The sequence below is a fragment of the Manis javanica genome, chromosome 11, assembly GCF_040802235.1.
Source record: "Manis javanica isolate MJ-LG chromosome 11, MJ_LKY, whole genome shotgun sequence".
NCBI lineage: Eukaryota > Metazoa > Chordata > Mammalia > Pholidota > Manidae > Manis > Manis javanica.
The window spans coordinates 30,173,644-30,196,640 of NC_133166.1; the positions used below are offsets into that span (position 1 = coordinate 30,173,644).

Here is a 22,997-nt window from a genome sequence, read left to right on the forward strand (position 1 = left end):
TAGCACATTTTTCCCAGATAAGGGGGAAGAAAATAATAACCAGAATAGAGTACACAACCTGCAATAAGACTACCTTCTAAACATCTAAACAATAATCCATGAATGATCATTTACACACCAGAAAAGCTTTAGCCCTTTTGATTTATTCTACCCATTTTCAAAAAACCTAGAACTTTAAATAAAAAGATTCCTTCATAGACAAATCATTATATATACAAAAAATTTAGATATTTACCTGTATTTATTTACCTCTACAATTTGAAAAATTGCTTTAAGATTCTCAGAAGCTGCAAGGGTGTGTTTTCATAGATGTAACTATAACAGTATTATACACAGCAGTAGTAGTAGCATAAATTCATTCAGGTCCCCGGACCCCATTCCAATGTGTGTTAAGTATGTGGGAGAGGGTCTTCCCACACATAACACCAAGCAATTCTCAAACACCAGCAGGGCATCAGAAAACTGAACTCAACTTTGATGTTATTTGCCTGGAGATAGCACTAGATTCCCCAGGCTAAGGGTTCTATCCTACAAAACTGCCTTCCACCCCCAACTCTAGACACTGGTCGTGAGCTCCAAGCAGTTAACCTGTACTTCGAACCTACCACCTACAGACTGGAGGTTCCAACCACCTCCCTCTGAGGTTCAATTAACTGCTAGAGCAGCTCACAGAACTCAGGAAATCACTCACTTTTACAGGTTTAATAAGGATACAGTAAAGAATACAAGTTCACAGCCAAATGAAGAGAGACATAGGGCAACAGCCCAAATAAAGGAGCTTCTTTCCTTGTGGAGCTTGGGGCCTGGCTCAGTGGCACGTGGAGGCGTTCTGGTTCCCCAAGCACAGAAGCTCTGACAAACATGATCCAAGACAACAGAGAACAGTAAGTTCTCAGGGATTTTGTGAGGGCTTCATTGCATTGTAGTGATTGACTGAATTATTGGCCATTGGCTGATTCAGCCTCTAGCCCCCACCCTTGGGTGGGGCCTAAAAGTCTCTCAATATGACAAAACACCCATTTTATCTTTAAGACTGCAGTGTTTTCAGGAACTGTAAAGACCAAATATACCCTGAAAATATATATTTGGTCAAGTTAAAGTATTTCTTATGACTTCTTATATCAGAGAAGCCAACTATAAAAATTAAAGGTTTTCAAAATCTTTGTTCTTAGAGGTGAAATGTCAGAATTTCAAGAGAGTATTTTTATTCAATGAAAGGTTATTTAGTACAAATGCTTCCATGAAATAAATTCCAAGTACTATATTTTCTCAGTACAATTTATTACATTTTAGTTTGCATTTGTTGTCTTAGAAATATTACACTCAAAGTAACAGAACTTCAGAGAGAGGCCACTCAGAGAGGCCACTCAGAGGGGAACAATCTGTTAGTGTGTAAACTTCCTAGCTAGCCTGCTCTCCTCCCCATACATGTACTTGCTCTCTTGTAGTTGTTACTATGCAACTGTCTACAAGGCATGGCTGAAGCTTGAATCTAAACATCTGGTATCAGACCAAGTCTGAATCCATGAATACAGGCCACTAACTGCATTCAGGGTACAACCTGCTGAAGGGTTCTTTCTTGATAGTCAATGATGATGCATCTGGAAAGTCTGGCTGTTCTCTTGAGAGAAGAAAATAAACCTACCTTAAGTGGCAGCTACAATTTACTAACAGAAAAAATAATCAGCAAAGGGAAAGGATCAATGATAAGGATAGACAAAATATTCTGAGAATAGACTAAGTACAATACATAAATATATACACAATGGAGTAAATAGTGAGGCTTCTCCTGAGTCCAAGTTGATACTTTTATTTTTAAAAGTCTGATAAAAATTTACTCAACTACATTTTATACAGTAATATTTAGTGAATTTTGTCCAAAAAGGCTATGTTTTAAGTTCATTTATAAAAATAACAAAAGCTTTATTACTCAGTCCCTGGTCAAGAAGGAAGAAAACCTTGCTAAAAATGACAACAAATAATTTCACACAAAAGGCCAAGTGACATAAGAATAGTATATTAATTATATATTTTCTTTGTATTTACAATAAATTCATTTGTTAATACTGTGATAGAAAAAATAATCAGTCCACATTATGTAGTAGAAACAGGCTTTGAGGATGACCATGCCTCTCACACCAAAAACATACAGACTTCTCCCATAGCTAAAAGTACTTTTCAACATGACAGTCTTGGGTGAAGGTAAAACAGGCAAGAGTACTTTACTTTAGATCAACTATGTCCTGGAATCAAGGATATTAACAATAAGTAAGCAGCAAAAAGCTGTTCAAATATTTTTCCAGGACTATTTAAATATAGTAGTTACCATGTGAGAAGTTCATTTTATTTGTAGGTTTTATAAAAAGTAAAAACACTAAATTGAAAACTGCATTAATCAAAAGCAGTCCCAAAAAAGCCATCAAAAGAAATGAACAAAGTATTCTTTTAAGTGTATCATGCATAAAAACGATTATAATATATACTTTAATGACCAGACTAATAAATAAATGAGGTAAATTTTACAGTCATTGGAACAAATAAACTATATTTAACCACTTAAATGTGTTGAGCTACTACTGCTTCTGTTTCAAAATATAAATATAATTAATCTAACATCTAAAAAATGAATATTTTGAATGTTTGTTTTGACCCCCTTTTGAGATTTGCTAGTAAAGAGAAACTGTGTAACAAAATATTAACTGAAAAAAAATTATCAACACTAATATGATATAATTATCATGTAATTGCCATTTTGTATATGCACAGTGGAAATATTGGGAAAGCTAGCTAAAAAGATGAAAATAAATTGGTCAGAATTTCACATTTCAGAATAATCCATGATATTCTAGAAGAGAAAAAAACATAAAATTCACAAAGCAGATGTAACTTGATATCCCTTCTAAGTTTAGGAGTCCAATAAGATGCAACTTTTAAATAAATCCCACTACCTCAAAGATAAAGAGGAAGAAAATGTAAATCTCTTTTGGGCGTTAGTTTTCAAGTTTATGCTCTGAAAGAAGGCTAACATTAGCCAGAACTGCAATACTATTTTTAAAAACTTAGAATCTTTGCTTTTGTATTTTAAATTTGCTTTTTCTATTTTAGTTATTAGTAAAGGAAAAGAGAGAAAAATATTCAATTATCAAGTCAAGGGTAAGTATGTATATAGCCAGTTTATGAAATAGATTAAATTGAGAGAATCAACTGGTTCAAGAATTTCCTACTATGCTGCTACTAGTTACCTATTGATACTCTTAGAATAGTAATTTAGATGTCTATCGTAACAACTGACAGCACTTTTCACTGTTTATCAATTTCCACTTTTACTTTCTTCTCTCCCTTGCCACTTAAGTGCCTTATTTTGACTGTCTCATAGGAAATTTTATTTTACAAATTCTTTGTTTCAATTACTGAAGACGTCATTTTAACACATAAACCTGCCAATCCTGAGATGATAAGGATAGTAAAACTAAAACCCAACTTATTTTTCACTCAAATTTCTGCTTTAGTTTTTTTTGGAAAATGGCTGGTAGAATAGAAAGAAGAGCCAAAATCATTAGAACAAATACTGAGTTCCAAGAAACAGCTTCTCCTGCTGTTGTAAGCTGGTACAGAGTTGTTCCTGCCTTAATTGCTACAAAAGATGGAGGTGCGACACCTAAAATGAAAAAAAAACACAAGAGTAAAAACAATCAACTGCTTTTAAAAATAATCATGTGTATACAATTTCTTGTAAGAATATAGTAATTTCTATTTTGGAAATCTTTAATTTAATTTTAAAACTCCTTAAGTTTGTTTCCACAGAAATAATTCAATCTTTCATAATCATCTAGTAAGTATAATGAACTTAATAACACAAGTTCCCAGAAAATAATTTTACATTTCCTAACAACCTTAAAAAAAAGAATGTGCCCTGATCCAGCAATTTAAAATTTAGGAAATACTAATGTATATAAGCAAAGATCTAATCTCAATGATGTTCACTGAAGCATCATTAACAAAAATCTGAAAACAATCTAAATGTTTAACAACAAGACTGAGTACATTGTCATTCACTCTTTACAGAATATACTTGAAAATGAAGGAGATACTCAGAAATGAAAGATACTCAAAATATTAGTACAAAAAGCAGTTTATGCAAGAGCATAGGTGAAACAATCACTTTCATTAAAACCAGAACAGATTGGAAAAATTACTGTAGCTAAAGCTGAAAGTTAATGGAATCTCCAGTTAATTTCCTTATAAAATAAGGAGATAGGGACCAAAATTCTCTCTTCTGATTCCATGAATATAACATTATTTTACAAAATCCAAAATTACCTCACTCAGATTTTTAAGTTTGTCAATGCATTTTTTAAAGTAGCCATAAAAACTGATTGATTATTCTTTTTCAAAATTATCTACTCTCTTAAGTATTAACTTAAGCTTTAACAGACAGTACATGAAGAATCTGCTCATCCTGCTGTTATCTAAACAATTCAGCTTAAATTTGAAAAGAAAAAAACCCATAATACTCTTAACTAAAGAACTATCAGAATTCATAAAATATATAAATGAATCTTTATGTCCATTTAATTTTGATTAATTTCAAAATTAAGTGTCAGCTCCTTGAAAGCAAAAACTTTTTGTGGATCCTTGCTTCCCCCCCATACTTCTGGTAATGCCCATAAATATTGATATCAATATAAATAAAAATTGGGTCAATTCTCTACTAAAAACCAAAGTTAAATATTTCAGTACGTGATTAGAAAACAAAGCAGAAAATTATTCAACAAAGACACCTTGATTTTTTTCTTTCCACTATGAGACAGCATAGAGTTTAAAAGTCCTGCTTTAATAAAATATCCATTAGAAAATGCTCTCATTTAAGAGAAGTAACACAAAAATACTTGACACAGTCCGATAAACATTTCTGAGCATCTATTTATATAGGCCATGTTCTGTGCCCAACAATTATATATGGTGCTGGCATGTCTGCAAAGAACATATAATCTAGCCTAGCTGGGCACTATCTGGTATGTACATGAGTTCTAATACAGCATTAACCAAAGGCCTTACCTAGAAAAGTGCCAATAAAAAAGACTTTCAATGGCACATTTATCACAGGGGATGTAATATTAATAAACCAATTAGGCAGAAATGGCGTTATTCTCAAAAATATAATGTAGTTAATAAGATGTTCTCTGTGTCGTTCAACCTGTGAAAAGAGAGAAATAAATTGGGATCAAGATAAGGCTACTCTTGAAAATAAGCTGTTTAATATAAAATACCTCATTTCAAATTCCTATCCCTGATAGTAGTTTATACAACATAAATGATCAAAAAAGGAGCTTGAAAATGACCATCAGCTACTGATCAAATGCTGTGAGAGCTAAATGATATGAGGGTTTTAACTGTGCTTCACAGCTTAATGTTACACTACTGCAGGTGGTTCTATATCAGCCTAGATAATATGGCTCAACAATGATATTTTAAACCTAAAATGGCAAAATTAAACTTACAACTAGATGTAAGATACACATCAATAGACCAACCTTTTTAATGCCTTTAACTGCCTATAATGTTAAGGGCTAGTATAGCAGTCACATCAATAAACCTAGCCTCCAATTTTAAGAAATTCAGATAATCTTCATTTCATAATATACATTACATGAGTAATGCTTTCACATCAACACTTTAACTTCTCTGCTGACTGAACTTACTAGGAATGAAGAATTAGAATTACTGTTACAGGTCTACCAACTTCATATCTGAAATTATTAACATTCATTAATTGCCTACCACTTGATTTTAGTCAAAAGATCATTTTTATGAATGGTTTGAGTTAATTTATGTAGGGGCTATACACTGACTCCCCAGTTAGCCAAATAATTACATTAAATAATTTAAAAGTACACATTTACCTGCTGTGACCATTTTACTGCTTTCTCTGTTAGGTATTTGTACACAACTGGCCTCCCAACTAAATAGGAGAGCATATAGCAGAATGAGGCACCAAGTCCAGAACACTAGAAAATAACAAGAAGCCAAAAGCATTTTGTACTCTTCCATCTTATTCACATGGATATATTTACTTAAGGAAAAGCTCAACTAGTCTACTTCTTTTGGGGTGTGGGGAGGATATTCTGTATGACATCTCTTAAACAGAGAACAAAAACCCATTGATCTAGTCCTTTCTCAAAGCAAATTATAACTGAGACCAGCTAAAATAAACTGACAATTGTGATTAAACTTAGTGACTATATCCAACAGTTAACGTTAACCTTTAGCCTAAGAACAAAACTTCAATAGCCATTTCTTTTTTTAAGTTGCTATGCTTGAAAACACTAACCCCAATCCTGGGACTTAATTCACTATACCCATCAATTTTGGACATTTGAATTTATAATATGTGAATTACAAAACACAATAGGAAGGAAAGGTTAAAACAGAGCCTACAAATGCAATTAAGTCTATGAATACCCCTGTTCTAGAAAAAAAACTAACTACACTACCTCCTCAAAGAGGAATTTAACAGATATTACTTTAACATCAAGCACTTCTTAAAACTAATGTGTTTAAGCTTAAATAAACTAGTGGAACTAGGATGCCATCATTATCATTCTATTTAAAGCTATTTTCTAAAATTAATCACAGGGATGAAAGTACAACAGGAAATATAAAGCCAGTAATACTGAAATATCTCTGCATGTTGACAGACAGCAACTACACTCATCATGGTGAACATTTAATAATCTGTATAATGTCAAATCACTACAATGTATAACTGAAATCAATTTATCAACAATTATTTCAATTGAAATATATGAATAAATAAAGCTTTTTCTTCTAGTCCCCCAATTTCATTTTATATACTTACCAAACAAACAAGAAATAAGGCTAATGGAAAGGGATAAAGAAACCCTGAGAGTATACTGAGAAATATAGAGCCAGGAATAGCAAATGTTTGCAAGCTGTTAACTTCTAAGTTAAGGATTAAAACATAATTAATTGGAATTTTTAAAAGACAAATCCAACATTTCAGAAAAAAATTATCAATCCAGAGGTTATCATGTTAATAAGATTACATCCATATTTCAGTATTTTAAGAGTAAAATAATATCTAAAAGTTTAAAATATACAACTCCTCAGTTCTCATGCCTTTAACTCTAAGATTACCCTTTACTAACATTATTAACAAATACAATGCTAATAGGAGTGTGTACTTAAAAAAAAAAACAACAAGACAAATATCCAACATGTACCAAACAGGGAGGAACTGGGCACTTTGGCAGTAAAACAACAACAAAAAAAAAACAAAAAAAGGAAAGAAAAAAGAGAAGATCTTCAGTAATCCCTTACATATGCATCTGTAATGCACTGGATTTACTTTCAAATGGTTTCATAAAACATGACTTTTATGGAAATCTAGATGTAAATAGTGTATAATGTTTATTTATTTCTAATTTAGCACGAACATTTATCTCAATTCACCACTCATTAAAAAGGATAGGGGTTACAAAATGTAGGAAAAAACTCACCATTCTCTCTGTAAAACTAAATTATGCTTTTTTTACCTCCCTCTAGGTCTCAGTTTTGGCCTGGTCCCCTTTTCCATCCATGTTTTGGATGATTTACTTACAAGTCAGTCAGACTAAGTGAATTTCCACATCTCTCCTCCCAAATGTAAAATTTTTCTATCTTCACCTATTCTCCCTCTTTTTCACTAGGTCCTACTTTATTCATGTTTTCACTTCAATTTCCTCCTTCTTCCCCTGGGCTCTTTCATCTTCAACTTCTCTCTGCTCTTTCCCAGGATCCCTCCTTATAAAACCACTCAAGATCCCTATGAACTGAAGAAAACCTAGGCTTTCCTTGACCATGGTATCCCACCCAACCCACCTACTGCCTCTCATTGCCAATTCCTCACAGGAGATCCTTGTCCGCTTGCCGCCCAACTTACTCATCCACCACTCTACTGAAATACTGAAATTCCTCCTGGCCAAAAGTAATGAGTATTTCTCAGTCATTTTTTAATGATTCCTACATAGGATCAGATATCCTCTTGGGTGAAACTCAGCTCCAGTGAACTGTCCTTTTTTTCTTCTATATTACAAACCATTCCTTCTCCAATTTTTTTCTTCTCTGCATCCTCCAATCTGGGATTTCTCTAACATTCTATTAGCCATACTCTCCTCTTCCTTTCCTTTGAAAAATTAAGCAATTTCCATGAACATGAAAGTATACATGGCTTCAAGTATATGGCCATATATACTATAGCTCTGAATTGTGATTCAGCTTGTCCAATTAAATACCAGTCTCAAATTTTCCATCTGTTACTGGATGCCTCCAGTTAGAAAATTAATTTAAAATAAATTTTATTTATTTCAGGGCTCTTTAGACCCTTATCATGAAAAGTTTCAAGCACATATGAAGGTAGAAAAACTAGTATAATAATGCCCTATATGCCCATACACAACTTCAACAATTAAATATAACCAATCTTGTTTGGTCTATATCCCTCATACTGGATTATTCCAAGCAAATCTCAAGACATATATTTCATCTGCAACTACTTTAATACCTATAAAAGATAAGGATTCCTTTTGAACATAACTATAATACCACTGTCAGATTTCAAGAATTTAATTCTAATTTCCTTACTATCACAAATAACGTTTTTATTCAGATTTCCCAAAGGACTCACAATATTTTTCTTTGACAAAAAGTTGAAAAAGCTGGCTTTTTTTCAAATGAAGTTTGAAAAAAGACCATACTTATAGGGTATGTTTCTTTTTTTTTCTTGCAATTTGTTGAAGAAACAGGGTCATATATAAGATTTAACACTTTCTGCATTTTACCCGTTGTATCCTTTAGAATGCTTTAATATATTCCTTTGTACTTTATCTTGCAGTTAAGTGCTAACAATGCCATTTTTCTTTCTGCATGGGAATATAATTTGGGCTTAACTTTCTAGCTCTGTTTAGATTTGTATTTTTCTCTTTTGCTGAAAAATCTTGGTTCTTAATATCATAAACATAATTACCTACTTGCTTTACATACTATTAAATACATATTAAATGTACATTAGTATTATTCTGAAAGTTTTACGTATTTTTTAAATTTCAAAATATTACTAACAATGTAATAATTAAAAACGGTTTTAAGATTTCTTTCAAATCTTTTTTGTCCTTCAGATTTATCCCAGAAGGGATGCCAAATTATTGTTTTCAAGGAAACAATGTGAAATAATTGCCAAACCACCTGCTTCTTTGCTTTACATTTTTTTTAATTTTAGTGAAATACACATAAAATTTACTATCTTAACCATTTTTAATCTTTTTCCAGTAAAGTAAGGTACTTTCACACTATTGTGTAACCTATCTTCAGAACTCTTCACCTTGCAAAACTGAAACTATACCCATTAAACAACATTCTCCACTCCCTCTTTCCCTCAGGCCCTGACAATGACCATCTTTCTATTTACATTCTCCATGAATTGGACTATTCCAGGCACTTCATGTAAGTGGAATCACTCAGCATGTCTTCTTCTGATTGGCTTATTTCATTTAGCATAGTGTCAAGGTCCATCCATGTTGTAGCATTTGTTAGAATTGCAACCCTTTTTAAGGATAAATAATATTCCACTATATGTGTGTATACAACATTTTGTTTATCTATTCATCCATTAAAGGACATTTAGGTTGCTTCCACCTTTGCTGTGAACAATGCTCCTATGAACATGGGTGTGCAAAAATCTCTGTGACTCCTCTTTCAATTCTTTTGGGTATAAACCCTGAAATGGGATTGCTGAATCATACAGTAGTTCTATTTTCAACTTTTTGAAGAAAACCATACAGTTTTCCACAGCAGCTGTACCATATTACACTCCAATCAACAGTGCAATTTCAATTTTACATTCCAATTAACAGTTTCAATTTCTCTACCACCTCACAAACACTTGTTATTTTCTATTTTTTTTTTATAGTAGCCTCTCTAATGGGCATAAGGTTGCTTTAGATTTTTTAATTTGTTTCTTTTTTCATTCTGATTAATTGGTTTTACAATTATGTTAAATACTTCATTTAAAATCTACACAATAAAGTACATTTAAAGAAGTTTCACTTCCTTCCCTGTCATCTCTCTACATAGTTTAACATTTGTATTTTTTTTAAGATATCCTTTTTAAAAAATACAACAACAAAAAAATCTATGTTTATATACGTGTACTCGTATCCTTCCCTTCTGAGATAAAACAGCATACTTATTATTCTGCACCTACTTAAGTGTCTTTTCACTTAATAATATAACCTGGACGTAAAGCTTTAACAACACAGAGAGACACTTCTCCTTCTTTTAATAAGCTACACAGTGGTTTATCAACCAGTCCCCTACTGATTGACATTTAGGTATGGATACTTCTACTTGAACATTTAAAACTTGGCATGTCCTATTTCAAAATAGATGTTACCCTCCCTTCCCAACCCCAAACATGGTCTTCTACCCATTCTCTTTTTCTCTTAAAGGCCCATACACAAAAATACAAAGTCAAAGATAACTTCCAAGAATAAGACCAACATAATACTGATTAATTGTTGAAGCTGGGTGACAGGTACACAGAAGTTCATCATATAATTTTCTCTACTATTATATGTTTTAAGTTTGCCATAATAAAATAAAATTTTAAGTTATTATAAGATTTTAAGCCTTAGGGAAACTAACAAGAAACATGATGGTGGCATTTTCAATGTCATCCACAGCTCAAAAAGTCCTCAATGACTACTCAATACCAAATGAATATTCTCAATTCCCTACCTGATACTCAGTAAGTCCTCTACAACCTAAGGGCAGTGTCCAGCCTATCTTCCTACACTTATTTCTTGATCCTCCCCTTCCCACATCCTATACTCCAACTAAACTGGACTACTGATTACTTAACCATGCCCTGTGCTCGTATGCTCTCCTCTAGACTTGCTGTCTAGAATGACTGTGTCATATCTCTACTCATATTTCTCCCATTATTCCACAGAGAAATAGTTCTGCTTTTGAATGGTCAAAGCACTAGATCTATACTTAGCATATATAACTGTACTTTCAAAAAACTGGTTAAATGAATGAATGCTTGGGTTAAAATAAATTACAATTTAAGAACTACTTTAGATCAGGAGTTTGAAGTTAGGTATTACCAGTGAAGGTGCTAGTACTACACACTGTTGAGTACTGTGACCATTATATGGTTATGGAGATACTGAAATATACCTGGTTCAAACTGAGAGGTGCTATGACTGCAAAATATACACATTTCAAAGAGTATGAAAACAAAATGTAGAATATCTCATTAATAATTATGTTGATTACATATGTTGAAGTGATTACATATGATAATATTTTTGACATACCAGCTAAAGTTAATCAGCATTGTACTGGTTATATGCCCTAAGATAAAGTCTTTCTCTTCTATTCACTGAGTTTAAAAAGTACCTTTTTAATACTCAGAGCTTAAGATTAAAAAATGTAAACAGAAAATTAAAAATATGGATTTAACAAATTATAAAAAATCTAAGATTATGTGCAATCATTACAATTAATTATAAACAAACAGTAACAATACGCAATAAAGCCTGAATTAATATTACCCAATTTACTTAAAATTTAGAACAATATATACTTCATAATGAACCATTCCTGTATTTTCAAATTCACTTTCTACAGGGCACTTTGTTCTTTTCTATTAATTTCATATGGATATTAAGACAACTAGGCTATATGTATACCCCACAGATGGTTAAGATTCATTTATGCTAACTAGATGGAAGACCTATGGTGGGCATCCCCCTTATCCTCCAGCCTGTATCCCTCCCCAAACTGGGGAGGCAAAATGGGGCAAGAAGATGACTTTCCAAAGTAAACAGAAACTATCTGCCTTGTTCACAAAAACCTTAGAAAAGCCAAATGAAAGGGATGAACCAAGTTTGTTTCTGATTTGAGGCAAATATTTTAATTTATGGTTAAAGTTTATAAAGACAGAATAACCTATAAACCAAAAACGTGTTTTTCACAGACAGGTGACAAAATAGAATTAGTAGGAAAAGGCAGCAGTTATGGTTTTCTTAAAACAGTTTACATACAATTAAGTTACTTTATAGATATCTGCCCCAAATAACCTATCAAAAGATAGGTGCATAATAATTATGCTCCAAATTTTCTCCAAATTTGATTTTTTCTAATAATAAATAGGGAAGATAATGACAAAGTACCTACATAAAGCTTATTACCTAAATAAAAATATATCCTCACCAGGTGGGTGAATGAGTAATTTTTGTATTAGCAGTAAAAGCTTTTGTAAATGTATTTGTCACTATGTTGCTTATGCTAAGGTAACTGGCCCAACATGTTTAATTAAGTATATACTCAAAACATTTGTATAAGGAGTTAATATTACAAGAAAAATTTTAGTTGAAAAGTTCAACAAACCAAAAGAAATTCAGGAAATAAAAGAGGAAGCAAAAATAGAAACAGTTTGAGAGAATTAACAAAGTAACTAATTTGCCTTTTAAAAATAAAAGCTGACTTAAAAGAGGTAATGATTACCTTCACAGCATCAAGAAATGATGTCTCTCATTAACTGAGATTTGGAAAATTGGATTACAACAAAAGATAAAAAAATCAGAAATCAAAGTCCACCAAATTGAAAGATTAATCATCAGCAGCATAAGCAGTTTGAAAATATGGAGAAAGAATAAAGCTATTTTCCTGACTAGTTAAAATATATAATTATTCTATAAAACAAAGAAATACATACTAAGAATTATTTTAAAATTTCCTATCCTTTGAATGACTAATTATCCTCTTAAAAGCATTAAATGTTAAGAAAAAAATCATGAAGAAAAAGACTCATTACACAGCATCTAGAAAAGCAAAAAATAAAATACAAATTATATCTTCAAATCTAAGGGAATTTTTTTAAAATTATGGTATGGTGACTTTAATTCAAAATAATTCTTTAAATTAAACTAAAATAACTAGCAAAATTATCAAAAATTAAGTAAACAAAATAATTATCTTCATACAGGGGAAAGGAAAACATTTAAGGTAAGTAAAATAAGTAGAATATATAAATGATAATAAATATTCATAACTACTTGAGTTGAAGAGAGGATTGAAGAACTTTTCATTTTAATATTTCAGCATATAATATTGTAAAACTACATTAACATTTTTTATATGAAAAAATTATGCACAACTGAACAGCAGACTTTTCAAGCCCTTTTTCTTAAACAAAACTAAACATTTTTCAGTTAAAAGGATACAAAATATATGTAGCAAAATAAGCTACAAGTACTTGTACATAAAAGGTGTCCTTATATTTGGATAAAACTTTTCCTAGAGCCTTGGCATCATCCATATCTCTGGGAACCTTCATATTCACTCTTTCTTCTCTAAAGAAATAAAATTAAAGTGAAAAATCTTAAAACAGAAATTTACCAAATAATTAATATCAAAGTTCAAAACATGACGTTCTATTCAAAATGATCTGATGCCTTGATCTGAAATACGTTAGGCATAAATTCTCAATTTTTAAGTTCAAAAGTCTATAGTTATTTGCTTTTTAATGCTTTAATATAAATTCATGAGACATGTAATCCTATATATTCAAGTGAGGATGAACCAAAGTAAAGGTAAAAGCATTTGCTCTAACACCAGTGTAAATTTTAAATTAAAAAATGAACCACTGATGTTAACATATTTAAAACATAATTTAACATCATTTTGGATAATCCTCATGATAAAGTCAATAAACAACTACAACTGAAATTAAGTAAAAATTTTAATGAATTTACAGTTCACATCTTTTATGGAATACCCCAGTTCAAAGTTCAGATAAAAACTTAGTTTTCCCTTTCTATTAACTTTATTTTTTATTTGGTGCCTTGTATGGAAGTGAATATTTTTTTTGCTTATAAAAGCCTCAAATAATCACCCCTGTGTTTAATATATATTGTGCCCATTTGTTTACAAGATAAAATTTAACTGAACATATAGAATGACAGAATGCTGCCCAAATTCCATCAAAATAGCTAGTAAATTAAAATGGGCTTTCTCATTTAAAAATTTAAAAACAAAAACTCTTTAGAGGGTTGTACATGCATGCATGCATATACACACTCAGAAAGAAGTAGAATATAAAAGGTTTGTAATAGCACATTATTATATACAAATGATGATATCATTCTTAAGAGCAGATTGGGAGCAAAGATGACCTTCATCAACACTCTCTTTTTTGTTACCTATTTCAGTCAGCTGTTTACTTCCTTCTCTTTCACCAAAACCAGAAAAGGTTTAAAATTCAATCATACTAGCATTAATGTAACAATATAACATGCTATCCTCCCAAAGGCATTTACACTGATGATAAGAAATCAAAGTATTAAAATAAAAATAAGTTTAACTATAAAATTTCAAGCATAAGGAATTACTAATATTAGTAAATGAAAACAGAAACATTTCATTAGAAAACAGGAACATCCTGATACCCTGAAATCACATTTCACAGTTACCCATTACCATACCAGACTGGCCCTGGTTGAAAGGCTAACTACATTTTAGTAGTCTCTTATGTAATCTATGTAATATCATACAAGGGTGGTATTTTTGTGGTTAAATAGCCCTGGGATATTTTCCCCTCTTTCAATTGTCAGCAAAACCTGACTCATACATAGTTATTTATAGTCTTTTGTGATATGGGTTTCTCTGCAAAAATATTAATGTATTTGATTATGGCATGCTAACCCAGACCCTGCTGGAGGTACTACATAACATATAGTATTTATTTTGTGTTATCTTTCCTAAATGGAAAAATTCTAAATTCTGAAATATATTTCACCCCCAAGGTTTTGGCTAAGGAAGTTTGGATATGTACTAGATATACAAGTCTTTCATAAGGTCCATTTCACTGTGAAAAATACCTGTTCAGACCATATCATTTCCATTGACCAGGGAAGAGAAAAAGAACCAGGAAACAGATGTGATGGGGAAGGAAATGGATGAACAGCAGACAAAAATTGATCACAAGGAAAAATAGGAAGGGAGAAATTAGGGTTGAAAAAGGGAGAAGGCAGGGAAGAGCATGAGTATTTTTCAAACTGCAAGTCATCTATTACGGACTGTAAAATAAATTTATTTAGTGACTGCTAGCATTAAAAAATAAAATGAAATACATAGAATGGTATGGAAAATTAAAAAGACCACACCTATGCATGAAACTTAAAGTTAGTTTTATATGTTTATATAAATGCAAGTGAGGGGGGCAAATGTGTGCAGGATCATGATATAAAAATGTATTTGTTCATGTTCTATATATTTTTTAAATTCAGAAAACCATTAGAAAAACTAGGCCTTAATTAGAGGAGCAGTACTAGAAAAATCTTACACTGAAAATCAAGAAGCAAAAAAAAGGAAAACTAAGAGGCATATTTGGAAAGAGGTATTTAGAGGTATTTAACTAACAGCATTGATGCAGCTGATATACAATCACCATAACAGTTCTGTTGCTTAAAACCAGCTTAAATTTCAATCCACTTTCACTCTGTAAATGTCAAGACATTTTCAGTTTCTTTCAGTATACTTACTCACTAAGCTGAGGAAAATTTTTATATACCAAAAACATGACAAAAGCTGCAGATAAGAAAATGGACACTAATATAAGAAGTGACATTCTTGCTGACCCAGCTTCTGCACAGGCTTTTTCTGAAAGGAAAAAAAAAAAAAGAGCTATAATTAAGATAAATATAAAGGAAGATAGTATTTCAAGCCACCAAATTTCCTTAAAGGTTCTCATCCCAAAAACTGTTCACTTTTGCCTAAAACACTGTAACATAAAAATTTAAGTGCTACTGTATTTGATATTTATTAACTGGGCATATTATTTTGGGGGCTATATCTGTTTTAGATGTATTAGAACATCAGAATTTGTAGCACTCATTTGTTGGTAAGTTGAAGGGGAAGAAAGGGCATTACTCTAAAATACTGTTACTGACTTTCAATTTTATACACCTATATTGGGAGGTGACAGCACAGACAGAATGACCTCTTAGGAAAAATGAGGTAATGTAGCCACTACTTCAATGGTCATATGAACCTAGATATTCACTAATGCACTGGTGAATGTTATACTTTCTCTTTACATCAAGGGCTTCAGAATATAGTTGAACTTCAAGTGTTTTGGGAGGCTGCCTGTGACTCTTAAGAATTGTAGAATTTGTCTGCATTCCTTCAAAAGGTAATCATAGTGTTACCTAAAAAATTGTATGCAAGATAAAAGTATGGAACAAGATTCAAGAAACAGCAAACAGAAGAATGAGCAGGGCTGTTTTTCCCAGGAAGCAGTAAATGGTTGGGAGGTCAAGACACCTTAACAGTGTTCACAAGGCAATTTTTACTGCCTACATCTATCACTATTCCATGTATATACTGATAATACTCAGGGATTAAGAAAAATATGTAGGGTTTATTATTTTTAGTTCTCTGAGAATGGATCTACCTCTATGCCACTCCCCTAAGTATTGCTGCAAACTCTTTCTTTCACACAAACTGGTAAAATTGGGAGTGTTGGCTATTATGATTCAACAGTTCTTCTTGAATGTAATTCTAATAAATCCACAGACTAGCAAGTAGTTCATTTAGAGTTCTAAACAGAGATAAAAGGTAAAAATCTTGTTTTAATAATTCCATATTTAAATGTGTAACATGCATATTTATAATGTGCCTACTTCTGGTTCCATTAGATAGGTGTCATGTAACACTTAGAGTACTTTATACATCCATTAGTCTCCAAATCCTCCATACTAATTCCCAATGTGAACTATCCCATTATCTACTTTCCAACTTCCTCCCAGGCCAAAGGTACTGTTAAAGAAAGTCTGATCACCATGCTTCCTTGGCCTACAAGTTCATACGCTTTTCTATCTTCAATTACAGTCATCACTGGTAAATAAAAATCCTTTTACAGCACTCTCCAAAGGACTATTTCAAGTGTTTTCAAATCTTTGTTTTAATCTACCTTCCTCTATTCATAACCAATGACACTGCCTCCATACTTGAGTGAGCCCCCCAACCAGTACCTCTGGATCTGTTGATGAAATTATCTTCCCCTGCCCCGTATCTTTCCATCAAATGCCAAGATCTTGCTCTGAGAATTAACTCTTCTCCTTCACTCAATTTTCTTCTATTCTTCCTTCTTACAAGCACTTTTTCTAACTTCTAATACATATATATCCATCCTGAAAAATCATAGCGCTTTAATGCTCTTATAGTAGCTCCCTACTTCAAAAAGGCTCCCTATTTTTCAAAACCTTCTGAAAAGCAAAATATTCCTAAATCTATAAAATCTTAGGAATGACTTTTACTGGTCACCTAGTGCACTACTTCTCAGCATTCAGTGTGTTCTACAGTTACCTGATACCACCACAGAAGAAGCAAAAGACCCATCTCTCTTGAGCATGTAAGTTTACAGTTTTTTTAAAGTCACAAAAAGCTACTGTAATACTGTTGGAAATAAATTTTATTTCAAGGGCCTTAACACTTTTTAAATTATTAGTTATAAAAATAGTAATGTCATCAAGCGTAAATTTAAATAGCTTGTTACTATAAAATACAAAGAACTAACCATTTAAAAAAACACAGCATGTTTGTGGGTAGAAGAAATAGCACTGCCAATTTTATATAAAAGTTCATTCCCTAAGGTTTATGTCCGGCAACTCTGCTACAGTCTAACCCACACACCCTCACTCACTGTCATCTAACTAGTTTTAGATGCTTCCTCCCATTCACTGAAGACTGAGACCAAGTTTACAGTAAACTTCATAATCCTAAGATTTATGATCCATTTAGATGATCACTCAGCCTCAAAACTGGTAAGGCTTTCATTCCTATTCAACTTCAGCCACTCAATTCCAGGGCTATACTAAGTTCACAACCATCACCTAAAATTGCTCTGCCTTAGACATTTAAAATTCCACTATGTCATTCCTTAATCATCTTTATTCTTTCCTGGGCTTATTCCCTCCATTTTCTTCCTTTTGTCGAGCTACTTACATCTCTTCTCCATGCTCAGCCTGGACTCCACGGTTTACCACCTGAAGCACCACCTTTGACTGTAATTCTTATCCTTTCCTTAGATCTACTCTAACCCAAAATTAGTGCTGCAAGTTCACTTTCTTCATTCCAACACCAAGATGATTGAGCACAATAAGAAATCACAACCCATCAGAGATATTCATGTCTTCAGGTAAACTGACTTAAGCCTCATTCTTACTCCCTTTTTTAGGTGTCAAACCTGGACCAGGCTGAGCCAATCAGCTTATTCTCAACCTTTGATAACAGTGATTGATTCAGGGATAAGCATTTGATCTGAGGCAATCAGAGTGACTAGACTTTTATTGGTAATGCTAGGAAAAAAATCCTCAGATTTTTCAAGGAGCATTTAGCTTACCTGGACCTTAAAGAGTAATCAACCTTAAGGTAAAGCTGACATCAAATAAGCAAACAAAGATATGAAAGAAATCTGATCCTGGTATCGAGTTACTGGTTCCAGACTGAAGCCAGTGAATCCCACTTAATCTCTCAACTTTTTAGTTACATGAACCAATAAACTTACTCTCAGCAAGTTTCAATTGTTTTCCACAGATGTATAAGCAAGAGAATTCTGATACATATTATTTGGGTTGAGGCTGGCATCAATAAATCATACTAAAACCTTGGCTATGTCCACTTGCCAATTTTAGTCTTAGTTCCCACTTACCAGCAATCAGAACTTCCTTCCTGAAAGCCAGTACCTTGCTCAGAGTATATGCTCAGGTAATCTATCTGTTGAACCAAATTAGCAAGGCAGAATCTATAAAAGACAGCTGAGGGGGATTTATTATCCAAGTTCAAACAATACTGTCTTCTAAAAGACCAACTTTGAGACAGCGTTATGCCAACATTTTTTGCTGCATTTCACAATAAGCAACGTATTTTATCTCATGATCTGGTACACACAAAATCTATACAACTGAAAAATAAAATTCAAAGAACAATACCCCCTACTAAATGCAGAGCCCTACTTCCTCTTTCATTAAAAAAAATCATTACCAGTCAAATTGATTTCACACTGCTCACAAGTGTAATGACCTATGTATTGAAAAACAAGATCCTAGGGGTTCTCTTATATCCAAATGGGGAACTTCTATAACTTGCTAGTAAACAGATGAGCTAGGGCAAACGACATAAAAGAAAACAAAATATCCTGGTCCAGGCAACCTTGTACACAATTAGGTCAAAAGCCTCCTAAGTAGTTCCACCTCTTGTCTCCACTCTTCCTCATCATGCAAGAATTAGACTCTCAGTGTTATTGCCTTGCTCAAGTCTTCACAGTGGTCCTCAGTCTGCAAGATTCGAATGTTAGACTAGAGACCACAGCCACAGCAAGGAACCCACTAATGTACCAAACACTGCATGTAGCATGTAAAATATTTCAAACACACACAATGACAATTATTTGTCAAACTTATGCAGATGTGTCAGTTAATAAAAATACAAATTTATTTAAAGTGTCATGGAATTTATAGGAATGTTCTATTACTATGTATTTTTCAAACAAGAGTTACTAATATGTTTATCTCTTCTCTAAAACCTTTCCTTTTTTTAAATGTCAAGTTACCACCTGTAATAAACAAAAATTGTTTTTCATAACCTGGAAAATCAGTTGCTAAGTGACTATTAATTACACCACAGCACCAAGTGATTACCACTAGCAAGTAGCCAAACTCTACGTAAGGAGGCCACAAAAATCTTTTCCCAGAGAATTCCTGACACTGATTAGAGACAGAGAGAAACAGAGGCAAAGGAGGTGAAAAAGAAAAAACTTGGCATCATTCATAAACAGGATGGATCTAAAAACCTCCTTCGTGCAGCACTTGAAGCCTACAGTTTTCACTAAAGCCTTACTTCTACTACCACCCAACAGAAACCTTCCAATCCAGACAAGCTCATCTCATTAACACACACGAAAGGTTTACACTCACCTTCAAACTTAGTATTTCCCCTCCCAGAATCCTTTTCCCTTCTCTCTACTAATCCAAACCCTGTTTTGCCCCGAAGGCATGCCCTCAAATCTCTGCCATCTGTCTTTCCATAGCTTTGTAGCCCACAGAAATCGTGTGACAGCATTATAGAAAAAATTGTGTTGAAAGGGTTGTTCTAATGATAAAATAAACAATTATAAAAGCATTTTAGAGGTTTCAAGGTTTTATTTTCTGAACAGCTTCATGTTAGAAAAAAAAGGGGGGTATAAAACAACTGACAGGTATTGTAAACCAAACTGACTATTTTTAGGGATGTCTTATCTGGAAAACACTTTTCCAGGAAGTGCTTGGATTACTGTCAGTGTAATCCCTTCAAACATCTTCAATAGCAGCATCTTCAAAACAATGTCCTTTGAATTTAAAGTGGATTTATACTGAGAACAATTCATTTCTGGGGTTTTGAAGTTACTTGGCTCTACTGCCTATAAGGTGAAAAATTACCCAAAGATACAAAGCTTAAAGAGCCAAATTAGACTGGAGACATTTTAAATTATTTAAAATTAAAATACTACTTTCTGCTAGACACTTCTAAAAATTTTAGTAATTTTAAATTTGATTAAAAAATATTTCAGCTACGTCTAAACATATTTTATAACTGTGTATTACTTTATAGTTGACTATAGTTACAATGTTACTAGATACTCAAAAGACCCTCTCCTTACCCATCACTGGTGGTGGAACACAACAATGTGAGTAAACTGCAACAATTTAAGGGACATTTGTTAGGATCTCTTTAAGATATGGGCCTTAAAAGCATTTAAAGAGCTTAATCATTTCAACTGTTGAAAAGAAATGAGAAACTCTAAGTCAACATGGAATCAAGATATTTAGTTTCTAGGTACAATTTTTTTTCTTAAAGTAACATTTAAAGCCCTGAGAACTGCCAGGATGGTGTAGTGGGAAAAAAGCTTGAGAATCAGAGGTCTTAGTTATAACAGTAATCCCCAACACTTACTTAGCCCTCACTTCATATAAACCAAACATTACACTAAATCCTTCACATGAATTATTTTATTTAATCGACGCACCAACTTAGACTTTATAGATCAGACACTAAGCTTCTGCAAGATATCAAGTCCAAAGTCACAAGTGGTACAACAGGGACTCAACCTTAAGTGTTCCTGCCACTTCGAAGTGACACCTGGACGTAGTTAATGCTTGTTCTTTACTACTTTACTAACTAATCTAGTTTTGTGTCTTTGTGCAAGTTATATCCACTCTAGGCCTCCGTTTCCTCAAAAAATAAAGCAACAAATGCCAGAGTTCCTTCCAGCTTTGCCTCGCTTCAGTATTATCATCCTTACAGTCACCCTAGGCATTAACAAGCCAACGTCATTCTTTCTTGTAACTGAATTCAACTAAAAAAGTATTAAGGACGCACGTACCAGGTGTCGGGCCTTGCAGTGGGCTGCGGCGTAAGCCCAGGTTCCCACTGCCTCTGCTCCTGCCCCTGGGTGCCCACAGGCCCCCTTCCCCCTGCGAATCCCCGGGACCGGCGGGCGTCCTTTCCCTCCGCAGCCCCTTCCGGCACGCTCCCGCCTCTGGGCCAGCCCCAGCTCTGGTTCCCGGGTCTACTCACCCTTCAGGTGGTCTCCGCTGCCCGGCGCCGTGGGACCCCGTGTCCCCGCTGCCCTGTCCCCCACAGCAGCCGAATGCAGGGCGCCCATCTGCGATCGTCCGGCGACTCTGCCTTTCGCCATGTCTGCTGCAGGGAAGGTGGAGGGGGCAGAATGATACCGGACCGCCTTAACAACTCCGCCGCAGGATCCCAAATACACCCGGAGCCCACAACCACAGCCACTTCCGGGACGACGGCCTCACCCGAGCCGACCTCAGCCCCGAAGGCAAAGCGACGCTCAGCGGAGAACTACAGCTCCCGCTCCGCCTAGGCTCCGCCCTAGATCGCCCCCGAGCCTCGCGCGCTCGCACTTGGCCAGTGACCACGAGACAAGTCAGGGTCTGGGGCCGCCCCATTCACTGCCCCGCCCAGCCTCGCGACAAGGGAGAGCATGCGCAGATGCGGCGCAGAGGCACCCGGTGCGGCCGGTCGACGTAGTCCTCCAGCTGATACGCAGCAGCTTTAATTTTCCGGAAGTGCGGTCGCAGAGACTTCAAACCCTTTGTCCATGCCGCCGGAAGTGCGGCGAGTGATTAGTTGGCATTTTGCTCAGTCCCCAGTTTCAGTCCTCTCTGTTCGCCAGTCCCACGACCTGCTGTCTGGAGTCTGGAGGGGCTAGGCAATGCCTAGTATGAAGAGGTTGCAAAACAAATCTGGGCCGAGACTACCGAGTTTCAGATAACTAACTTTCAGAGGATCTATAACCTATGAGTTTACAGGGTGGCAGAAACGAGTTTAGGATCCTTGTTCCCAAGCAAATGCTTTCCTGGTCGTTACCCTTCCTCTCCCGATTAATAAACACACCGTCAGCTCATTTAGCGTTTGCGTTTGCTGAACCCAAACGTACCTTTTTTGACAGTTACTTTTCCCGTCCTACCTCTCGGAGCAGTATTCACTTTACTCTCTGGTAAATATATTGGAATTCCCCCTTGAAAGCAACTTGCCGGTGTGTACAAAAATAGTGGTTGTTCTTATCCAGTAATTACATTCTAGGAAACAATTTCATGAAAATAAACACACAGGGAGTTATTCCCAACAGCATTATCATTAGTCTAATGGTAAATGTAGAAGCCATCTAACAACCCAACACTAAAGAATGGTTAGGTAAATTATGGGAGATCTGTTCAATGAAACAGTTCTATGTACACAACCTCTGCCTACTTATGACCACTCCAGTTACCACTCCAAAAGGTAGTTCTAGATTTAAAAAGCAACAAATAATTGGGTTATTCGTTTACTTACTTATTATCTGCCTCCACCTCCAGAGTGAAGCTCTG

At 34.2% G+C, this 22,997-nt stretch overlaps 1 protein-coding gene across 4 annotated transcripts; it reads right to left on the reverse strand.

The window, feature by feature from the left end:
• Window positions 1–1,794: 1,794 nt before the first annotated feature.
• TMEM41B (transmembrane protein 41B) lies at window positions 1,795–22,087 on the reverse strand. Of its 4 annotated transcripts, XM_037026371.2 has the most exons (8): window positions 21,924–22,075; window positions 21,682–21,807; window positions 15,609–15,726; window positions 13,290–13,418; window positions 6,860–6,953; window positions 5,904–6,008; window positions 5,059–5,197; window positions 1,795–3,658 (listed from the first exon to the last, which is right to left on the reverse strand). In XM_037026371.2, exons 2-8 carry the CDS (start codon window positions 21,800–21,802, stop codon window positions 3,489–3,491), a joined length of 876 nt encoding a protein of 291 aa, XP_036882266.2. In that variant the 5' UTR covers window positions 21,803–21,807; window positions 21,924–22,075; the 3' UTR covers window positions 1,795–3,488. The 4 variants fall into 4 exon arrangements, 3 of the variants coding, with proteins under 3 accessions (XP_036882266.2, XP_036882265.2, XP_073072267.1); XM_037026370.2 differs by having other exon boundaries at window positions 21,682–22,046; XM_073216166.1 differs by lacking the exon at window positions 6,860–6,953 and having other exon boundaries at window positions 13,322–13,418; window positions 21,682–22,046.
• Between the last annotated feature and the right edge of the window lie 910 nt (window positions 22,088–22,997).

What these genes read in the sequence shown, in the direction of transcription:
- TMEM41B (XM_037026371.2), bottom strand. Translation starts at nt 21,802, where the DNA reads ATGGCGAAAGGCAGAGTCGCCGGACGATCGCAGATGGGCGCCCTGCAT. An exon ending in TATTTTGCTACATATATTTT is followed by an intron (nt 6,954 to 13,289) that starts GTATCCTTTTAA and finishes AGAAGTTAACAG; the next exon opens with CTTGCAAACATTTGCTATTC. An exon ending in CAGTAAAATGGTCACAGCAG is followed by an intron (nt 5,198 to 5,903) that starts GTAAATGTGTAC and finishes CTCTTTTCACAG; the next exon opens with GTTGAACGACACAGAGAACA.